Source organism: Caretta caretta, chromosome 21 (genome assembly GCF_965140235.1).
Source record: "Caretta caretta isolate rCarCar2 chromosome 21, rCarCar1.hap1, whole genome shotgun sequence".
In the NCBI taxonomy this organism is placed as follows: domain Eukaryota; kingdom Metazoa; phylum Chordata; order Testudines; family Cheloniidae; genus Caretta; species Caretta caretta.
This window is the reverse complement of record NC_134226.1, coordinates 13,539,409-13,549,777: the sequence shown is the minus strand read 5'-3', so window position 1 is coordinate 13,549,777 and position 10,369 is coordinate 13,539,409. Positions and strand designations below refer to the sequence as shown.

General features: G+C 53.2%; 1 protein-coding gene across 4 annotated transcripts in view; it reads left to right on the top strand.

Annotated features, from left to right (window-relative positions):
• Positions 1-665: 665 nt before the first annotated feature.
• KCNC4 (potassium voltage-gated channel subfamily C member 4) overlaps positions 666-10,369 on the top strand; it is a 51,810-nt gene continuing 42,106 nt past the window's right edge. For 2 of the 4 annotated variants that reach the window (XM_048826531.2, XM_048826530.2), the window contains exon 1: positions 666-2,763. In XM_048826531.2, the coding sequence (XP_048682488.2) occupies positions 2,119-2,763 (645 nt within the window). In that variant the 5' untranslated portion in view covers positions 666-2,118. The remainder of the gene's footprint in view (positions 2,764-10,369) is intronic. The other 2 variants (XM_048826529.2, XM_048826527.2) reach the window with 1 other exon arrangement.

Genomic DNA, 10,369 nt, shown 5'->3' with positions numbered 1-10,369 from the left:
TCCCATGAGGGGGACCCCCCACCCGCAATTCTGGCAGGGGGTCAGCCCAGGCACGTTCTGAACCCCCCTCAAATTTCCCCTGGCCTGTCCCGACATCTTGAAAAATACCCTGGGAGGGATAAAGAGCCCTTTGCCTGGCAGGGCGCAGCGAGCCGGGAGGGAGGGTATGCCAACGGACATGGGCTGGCTCATCCCAGGCCAGCACTCCAGGGCATTAGGGAGAGCAGGAGACTATCTGCTGACTGTCTCCTGAGAAGGTCACATTGGGCTGCGTGGATTTACACCGGCTGAGGATCTAGCCCATTCTAGCTGCTCCTGGCATCTGTTAGTCTGGCTGTGGATGGAGCTGGCCTGGCAAAGTCGGTGGGTCTGTTTTTAACTCCAGCCTCTGATCTCCCTGGGCCGGTGCCTCCAGCGATCTCCCTTGCCTTTTCCCCCAGGAGAGCATGACATTCCCACCCCTCCCTGGAGTGTGGCCAGGCTTAATTCATGGGGGGTAACGTGCTGGGAGATCCCCAGATGGTCCCGGGGTGTAAACTCCCTAGCCGGGTAGAGGTGGAGGAGGGTGGATAGGGGCGGGCTGGACTGATCAATACAAGGCGCGCTGAAGGCGGGGCGGGAAGGGTTAACCAGCTCGGAGGAGAGGAGAGAGGGGCTGAGCCTGGAAAGGCAGGAGCCGCGTATAAAAGCAACAAGCAGCCGACGGCATTTCATCAACCCGGCCCCCAAACAGGGCTGTGCCGCCGCCCGCGGGTCTCGGATCGGCCCCCACCCCAGACGCAGCCGCCACCTGCCGCGCTCCCTCGCTGGCGCCCTGCCGGGGAAGGTGGCGAGCCCAGAGAAGGAGCAACAGATCCCCCTGCCCCAGCCCCGGGAAGCCAGCGCCTGCTGGGTGATGCAAGAGGATACTCTGGGTGTGAGGAAGCTGCAGTTGCCACAGGCCAGCCCAGCGCCCCCCGGATCGCCTCCTTCCCTCCCTCCCTCCCGCCGAGCCAAAAAGTGACCGTGAGTTGGCAGCGAGCGAGGAACAAGCGGCTCCTGGATCCCACCCATCCACGCGAGCGAGCTCGTCTCGGGGCTGAAAAAAAACCAACCAAAAAAACAAAAAACCCAACCCCCAGCCTCGGAGACAGAGGTAGACAGAGCCCGGGCGAGGCTCCTGGTCCTAGCAAGTGTGTTTACATCCCCTCTGCCTGCAACTGACCCAGATCCCAGAGACTCCCAAGCCAACCCTCGGCTCTCTTCTCTCCCCGAAGCGCGCCTGGAAGGGGAATCCAGCCGAGCTGGGGGGACGGCGTGTTTCCCCCCCCCAGCCTCAAGCCAGGATCCCGGTGCACCCGGTGCTGCCTGCTGGGGAGCGGATTCTATGGAGTGTCTGACAGCAGATGAAGGGGGAATAGAAGAAACCAAAGCCAGCCGTTCTTGTTGGTCCTTAAGCCTGTCTTGGAGGGGAGTATAAACACAGGGAACCAACTCCTCTAAATATAGCCAGGATCAGGTATCTACTCCTCTTGTGTATGAGAGAGAGAGAGATCTTCCTGGAGCATCGCTCTGAATCACTTTCCTTCCTGCTCTTCCAAACTTTCAGATCGATCTTAAAGCAGAGCAAAGCTCTCCCATCTTTTCCCAAAGACTCTGGTTTTTGGATTGATTGATTTTTGCCATCGCCAGCAGAGAGAGGAAGACAGACACTTGCTGCGGCTGTTGAAATCTCTCTGTCTCTCTCTTACTCAGATTTATTTTTGTGGCTTTCCCAACAGCCACATCTATTTGCTCCCCGAATCAAAGTGCCTTTTGACGCTACTTTCCAGCTTGCAGCCCGGTGGCACGAGCTTCTGTCACTGTTCTTCTCTTCCCGGTGGGGATTTCCTCGTTGCGGCTTCCTGGTGTTTGGAGCAAGGGCACCAGGCCTTCGTATTGACCCCTTCCTTCTCTCCAAAGCAGCCACCTGCGCCCAGTCTCCTCCTCCAGAGAGAGATCCATGAGGCAGCCAAAGGGCAGAGCTGTCTGAGGTTGGGGAAAGAGAAAGCTGAGCTCCCCCCCCCACAATTGCCCTTCCGTCCCAGCTCCTTGCTCAAGGAAGGGTGTTTAGAGGGCATTTCCCATCCACCTAAATCTATGATCAGCTCGGTGTGTGTCTCATCGTACCGTGGACGCAAGTCTGGGAACAAACCACCCTCCAAAACATGCCTGAAGGAAGAGATGGCCAAAGGGGAAGAGTCGGACAAGATCACTATCAATGTAGGGGGCACCAGGCATGAGACCTACAAGAGCACCTTGCGGACGTTGCCCGGCACCCGCCTGGCTTGGCTGGCCGACCCCGATGCCCAGAGCAACTTCGACTTCGACGGCAAGAGCAATGAGTTCTTCTTCGACCGCCACCCGGGCATCTTCTCCTATGTGCTCAACTACTACCGCACGGGCAAGCTGCACTGCCCTGCTGACATCTGCGGGCCCCTCTTCGAGGAGGAGCTGACCTACTGGGGCATCGATGAGACCGACGTGGAGCCCTGCTGCTGGATGACCTACCGGCAGCACCGCGACGCCGAGGAGGCGCTGGACATCTTCGAGAGCCCCGAGCCCGGGGCAGGAGGAGAGGAGGCCGAGGAGGAAGGGGGCAGGGAGATGGCCCTCCAGCGCTTGGGCATGGACGACCGGTCGCCGGGGGCTGCTGGGGCCACAGGAGGGCGTGGATGCTGCCGCAACTGGCAGCCTAGGATGTGGGCGCTCTTTGAGGATCCCTACTCGTCCAGGGCAGCAAGGGTGAGTTTGCGAGAGACAACCCCGGCGGGTGGGTGGGAGGGGAGAGAGGGATCAGAGCAGGTGCAGGGTCATTGACATGCATTGGTTCCCCCCTCATTCATCTGCTCCCCGGGCCCATTGGTTCACCCTGTCATTCATCTGCCACCCCTCCATGGGTGCCTCAGTTCTCCCATTCATCTCCCCCACCTGAGCTGCCTTGCTGCCCTCCCCATATTTCCCCCTAAGGGATGCTGACTCTTCCTCCCTCCCCCCACCCATGCTCCTCTCTAACTTCCTCTACTCCACTTCTCCTGCCATGCATAGGGGGTGGTTTCAGCCACAGAATGATCAGCCGCCAGCCCCCGACACCAGGCCAGCACACGTCCCCGGCTGCCATCCCACAGCCGGTGGGGACTGAGGGATTGCCAGGGAGAGTCCTTGCCAGCCCTAAATCCTGGCAGAATTCCAGGTGGCTCCGGAGGCTGGTGGATTATCCAGTTCCTCTTGCCATTCTCTGTGGATCTACATGCTGAAAGTGGTTTAATGTCATAAGGTTACGGCAGGGAGTCCAGGACTGGAGTGCTCTCACACCCAGGCCTGCCGACATGGACAGACCCACAACACGCCCACACAAAGCCTGTCTCTCTCACACACACATCTGTGCACGTTAAGGGGACTCATGCAAACGCACCCACCCACACCCATCTGTACATATTCAAATACATGGAACATCCCCATACAAACTCTCCTGCCTGTTCCCTCACTCCCGCGTACCAGAATCCCTACCGATGAACACACTGGCATAGACACACCCCCATATGCATGAACACAGACACATCTGTGTGTACACAGCAACACAAACACACAGCGTATCCCTACCCAATCCCATAGAAGCTCACCTGCACCCATCTTCACCCTCACACACACCAGCATGTGCTTCTCTTCGCACACTCCTCCCCAAGCCCACACACCACCAACTCATACAAACACACACTCATGTGCTGCCATGCAAATCCCCATCTACCCCTGCACCCTCGTCCGCTCCTGTTTGCACATCCGTTCCCCGTTTCACACCCAGGTCGTAAATACCATCAGGCTGACACGCTTGGGAACGAAAAGAGGGTTTGACATTCCTGGCAGGAACCGCACTCAAACCCAGAGAGTGAGATGCTCCTCCGGAGTGTTTCCTTTCAACTAAAAGAGAAACCCGACAGACACCAGAATAAAATGCTCTGGCAGCAACGGCCTTTCCAGAGAGACCCGTTCTAAAGAGGGAACCAAACCTCCGTCCCCTCTCTGAGGGATCTCTGGCTTTGAGAGCTGCTCCAAAACAGACGCCACTGAAAACAATTGCTTAGGAGTTTTTTGCACTGCATTTCCCTCACGCTGAGCTCCTGTTTTCCAGGCCGGGGTGCTGATGATGGAAACCAGGCATTGGGTATTTCTTATGACTACTCCAAGCCAGGGGGAGTGGCGCACTGCTATGATAGCCTCAGGGATAGCTCATTGGGAGCAGAGGTTGATGTCCTGGGTGCAGTGGGTGGGAGGCTATAGCGTAGCTAGGTAGGCAAGTGACTATAAAAATGGCTCCTCCTTATCCTTTATAATAGAACGAGTCTACATAGCATATAGCTGCAGTGATCTCGGGCTCCTTTCGGTAATGCTTTCCATTCCACTATCTCACAGCATTTTGCAAAAGTGTGGGACAGCAAACGGTCCTTTTTTCCGGGAAACTGAGGCACCGAGCAGTGAAATCACCCACTCCAGATCGCTCAGAGCCAGGAACAGCACGTGGGTTCCCTGATTCTCAAGTCAGCAACTGATCCCCTGGACCACTGGGGCAGAGTAACTAAAGCAGGGAGCCATGGTGGGTGGTTAAAGGACTGGGAGCAAACTGGGGCCATATCCTCAGCTGGCATAAACGGTGTCCTTCCAAAAAGCCATACTGGAATTTGGGGGTGTTTAAGCTGGGGGCTTTGTTTCCAACCCATCTTTAGCTCTCATAGTCACCTTTACTCTGACCTACATCCGCAGCTGTAATGAAGTCAGTGGAAGTGTGCTGAGGATCCAGACCTCTCTTTGTAACCTGACAGGCTAGGGGCTAGAAGAGCGTTTAAACGTGGTGAAATCTGATCGGGTTCAAAAGCCCTTCTCGAGCCAGGCCTTGGTATTCCACCTGCTGGATTCTAAACAAATCCTTCTGCCTACTGGACTCTGTGCTTGGAGGAGAAGGAGCCGGAGAGTGTGACCAGCCAGTTCCCTCTGACATCTGTGTTGTCTTGGCAATGAGCTTTGCAATCCTACTTGCTTTGTTGGGGCAGGACTTGTCAGTGCTTGGCCTGAATCTCCTCTCCCTCACCCTGGTGTAAATCAGGAGTAACTCCATTGGGTCTCATGGCATTATGCCAGTGGTAGTGTGAGAGGAGAATCGGGCCCACTCCCCATCTATCCCACGCACCATTTTACCACAGCTAAATAGGACCCACTGAGTGGAAATGCACCAGTTACACTGGTGTAAGCAAGGTCAAAAGTTGGCCCAAGTTGTTTTCTCAGAGGATGTAATTGACTTGGTAGGGCCAGGGAGAACGTATGTGGCAACGAGTTGGATGTGGAGGTGACTCCCCTGTAGCTATATAGGATATATAGGTACAGGGCCATACCCTCAGCAGGTGTCAATCAGTGTAGCTCTGTGGAAGTCTTTGCACAGTGAGTCTTGACTCTTTGTGTGACTGTGGGAAAGAGAGGGGAAAGGACAATATCTTATACTTAAGCCGCAGCAGGCCACCTCCTCAGTGGGTGTCAATGAACATAGCTCTGCTGAAGATAATGGAGCTATACTGATTTACACCCCTCGTTGGGAGTAATGCCCCACCAGCTTACGTCTTGTAAAGTCTTTGACAACAGTGGAAAGTGAGTGTCAAAACTCGACCAAGTCAGAATGGTGGTGTTTTACACTGTGTGCAGGTGTAAATGGTGGCACGAGTGCCGTGGACCATCAGTCCTGTTAACTAATGCACATCTCACCCCTATGGGGAAGCTAAGTATTATCGCCATTGCAAGGATGGGGGAAACTGAGGCACACTGTGAATCGCGGGAAGAGCTGAGCGGAGCAATCAGCATCTCCTGGCTTCCTGTTCTGTGCTCAGTCTCCAGCCCCCTCTCAATTTATGCAGCATCTTTCATCCTGAAGGATCCCGAAGAGTCTTACAAAAATTTGGATCGAATTCTGCTTTACTTACACCAGTGTCAATGCAGAATAACCCCACTGAAACCATTGGAGTTGCTCCAGATTTCTAGCAGTGTAGCATAGAAAAATTTGGCCCTTTATAGAAAATTTGTCACCCACCACCAAAATACAGCCACCTCTAAGGTGGAGCGTGGCAGCTGCTTACCAGCATGTAGTAACACTCCCTGGAAGATGGGCACAGGAAGCATCCAATATCCACATGAAGTAGAAGGGAGAATTTGTCTTTGTCTTATGGTAGTGCCTAGAGGCCTCGTGGTGCAAGGAACTGTACAAATACTGTTCAGTAAAACAGTTCCTGCCTGTAGAGTTTATGATCTAAGCAGACAAAACAAGGATTACTGTTCCCACTGTAAAGGAGCTGAGGTGTAGGGAAATTAAGTGATGTGCCTACGGTCACAAAGGGAGTCAGTGGCAAAGCCAGGAAGCTAGTCCAGACGTTTTGAGTTGCTAGCTAGTGCAGTAGAGAGGAAGGATGGTCCAATGGTTAGAGCACTGGCATCGGACTTGAGAAAACTGGATTGAAGCCACTGCTCTGCCCCAGATTTAACCTCTCTCTGTCTTCGTCCCCCTTCTGTACAATGAGGATAATAGCACAGCCAATAACAGGGCCATATAAGTACTACAGAAGGCTAATCACGAGGCCATCCTTCCCTGGGTGGATCTGCTGACTCAGCCTGTCCTGGGGCTGGCATTACCCCGGTCAGGTGAAAGGGAGCGTGCGTTCCCGAAGTGACAGAGTGGCTCCAAGGCTGCTGATGTGAGCTGAACCCTGAGTAAATCTAGTGCACTCCAGTGCTGGAAGGGAAGTGACGGACGTTTGGTCACCGTAGCTCGACTAATGCATCCCACTTGGCCTGCAGGCCTCCTCGTCAGCGGCCGAGCATTCAGACACCCTGAATTTGAGAAATAGATTGCTCTGACAGAAGCTAAGCAAAAAGTAAACAGGATGGAGGGGTGGGGAACGGAGCTGATGAGAGATACCTGTTGCCTAGCTACGGGCCCGGTTCCTGCTTACTCGAGTCCTGTTTCACCAGAATCACAAAGTCCAGGGTGTCTGGGGTTGTGAGCCAGCTGATGGCGTCCGTCTCCTGCCCTGTTTATGGCCCCGGTGCCCCACCTTAGCCTTTTGCAGCACAGTGCTATTGCCACACGGTGCCAGCATTTTGCCTGGTTACCTCTGTGCCCAGCACAGGGTTTCCATTGTTGGACTGTAGTTTAGGGCCTTAGGACTGACGCTGTGTTGCAACAGGCAGGCAGGTCTGCTGGCTGCTTTATTTCAGCCATCCAGCCCGTGCCTTGCATGTCAAATTTATTAGATTTCGCTCGTCGATTTACCCGACAATTTGGGATCAGCTGGAAAAAATTATCCTTTGGATTTCTGTCAAAACATGCCAGTGTATGGAGATCACATCTGCCCTTCTGTTAGCTGCCTCTGTTGATGGCAGGGCAGAAGCCAGTTATTTAATTCATCTGGGAGCCTGATCCTTTCCTTCCCCACAGCACTTTCCTCTCTGGATGTTTTTTCTCAATGGGTGAGAATGAGATGGGCTGTGATGTTTTCCCAGGGCAGTTCCAAGGAAGCAGAGTGAGGCTCCCTGGTCGTGGAAGCCAGGTGGGACAAGTGCACGGCCCAGGTCCACGGTTGGAGGCATCTGTGATGCTATGTGAAAGGAGGATGCTGTTACAGAGCCAGCGTGGCTGAGATTGGAGCTAGGAGGTGACAGAGACGGGAGCCTGATTCCTCTCTTTCTCATCCCAGTGTAAATCAGGTGCATCTCCACTGGGCCTGATTGCTCCCTCACTAACCCCAATGTGAGTCAATTGTTACTCTACCGATGCCAACAGAGTTACTCCAGTGTAAAACAAGTGCAAAAGAGAGGAGACTCAGGCCCATGAGTGCTTAACCCTTCCTGTGCCAGAGTCCAGATGTGGAGCGTCGAGTTCCCTTTGGATTAAAAGTGTAGGAGAAGGTGGGAATAGAAGATCTCCCAAGCCGAGCCACAGTCCTTGTGAAGCATCAAGACTGAAGTGTTAGGAACAGATGAGCTCTCCCACTCCTTGACCCAAGGCTCCTTCCTAACCAGCCCTTTCACTGAGGGTTACTTCTGAAAGCCACAAACGCTCTTCAGGAGCTGGATGGCTCAGGGGATTGCCAGTGGCTTCTAGAGGCTGATCAAAAGGCCATTGAAGTCAACACAGAGACCAGGGCGAGTTTCCAATTAAGGCCCTTGAAGCGTTCCCTCCCCCGATCACCGATTCAAGTCCAGCCCAAAGTGGCAGCGATCAGAAGCTGCTGCCAGGAGGTTGTTTGATGGCCAAGGAGAAATGAGATGACAGTATGCTGATGTCACAAAGACTACCATGGCCGTTAGCCTTCCCCACATCCCAGGGGAGCTGTCACTGAATGGTCCTTGGAGGCTGAAATCCCCTCTTAGTTCTGTCCAGGGTAGAAACCTCATGCTGCCCTTGTCCGTCTCTGCAGCTAAGTCCCCAGAGCTGCCCACCTGGCATCTTTCACTGGCACTGGCTTCAGCCCTTTGGTCGCTGTCTGACTCAAACTCGTGTGTCCTGCTCTAGAAGTCTCTGGACAGCTCGTCTCCAGGTTCTTCTCTCTTCTTTACCTACGCGTTCTCTTTTCACAAGCAACGCAAGGCAAAGAGAGGGGGTCGCAAGAGAAAGACCAGGCTGCTTCCCTTGAGATGGAGATTCGATGCCAGCCTAGCCTCTTGGTATTTAACCTTCTGCTAGACGCTCTGCGTTATCTCTGCATTAGCCTGGCAGCAAGAAAGGCTGATGGGAATGAACCTGGCTAAATGACTAGAGCACCCAAACTGCACGCAGCAATTTTACCCCCATCCTGGGGATTGTGAGACACCCTAGAGCCCCTTTTGGAGAAAGTAGACCTGTCTAATGCAGCTAAACTGTAGCTCAGGGCACTTTGCTTGGTGCAGTGGCTGTGATATTGCTCTGCTCAGAGTTTGTGGGTTGGGTTTTTTATTAGCATTTCATTCTCCCTGCACCCATGGAGCTTGGCAACTGACATAGCATCTGCTTACAAGGCTCCCCCGAGCATTTAACCTCTTTCCCCTGTGGTAAGATGACAGCATCAGTGCCCGCAGGCTCATAGACCCATTAGCTCATCTATCTAGTACAACTTCCCTGGCACTGGTGCAAGATTGCGCATAAGGACATAAGAATGGCCCTACTGGGTCAGACCAAAGGTCCATCTAGCCCAGTATCCTGTCTTCCCACAGTGGCCAATGCCAGGTGCCCCAGAGGGAATGAACAGAACAGGGAATCATCAAGTGATCCATCCCCTGTTGCTCATTCCCAGCTTCTAGCAAACAGAGGCTAGGGACACCATTACTGCCCTTCCTGGCTAATAGCCATGGATGGACCTATCCTCCATGAATTTATCTAGTTCTTTTTTGAACCCTGTTATGGTCTGGGCCTTCACAACATCCTCTGGCAAGGAGTTCCACAGGTTGACTGTGCGTTGTATGAAGAAATACTTCTTTTTGTTTGCTTTAAACCTGCTGCCTATTAATTTCATTTGGTGACCCCCTAGTTCTTGTGTTATGAGAAGTAGTAAACAACATGTCCTTATCTACTTTCTCTACACCAATCATGATTTTATAGCCCTCAATCATATCTCCCCTTAGCCGTCTCTATTTTATTTTCTGCCCCCCACCCCCTTCTGTGGAGAGAGCTTGATTCTTAGCTGGGCATAGCTTCAGCACAGGAGACACTGTGTTTTCTAGTCTTGTATTCTAGATGGGTCAGTTGGGGTGGGCAGAGGGGAGGTATTCGTACACTTCCAAGCTCCATCTGCAAAATGAGCCCTGCCCACTTTAAGATGCCACGGTGCTGCTCACAGTAATGTATGCAGATGTTCTAAATATCTTCTGATGTGTTCTGTTGAGGCCCCCTTGGTGGGACTTAGAAGCCCTCCTGGGCTCTGCTAGGCTTCTTGGGCTTGGCGCCATCTTGAATATTGGGGGAAATGAGTGGTGACAATCTCTCCCAAAATGCCACCCACTTGTGGCACCAGAATTCATTCACATGTAATATGTCTGCTTTCTAATATGCTCCTTCCCCTTCCTGTCTTCCTTGCCTCAGTCAGCAGTGAAGTGGTTTAACAATGTTGACACCTCAATGGTCATTGTTGGGAATCTGATTCAACATCCCAGTGAGGTGAACGTGACAGGTCATGCCGCTCAGAGGTAGTGTTTCTGGCTCTCTGCAGACAGAGAGTGTGTCTGGCACCATGAGAGTCAGCAGCAATTGGACACTTAGCTCCGACAGGCCCATGTAAGACGCTCTAGCCTTAAACCTTGAAATCACAATGAAATATTTTGGGGTCTGGAATTCTCCCATGAC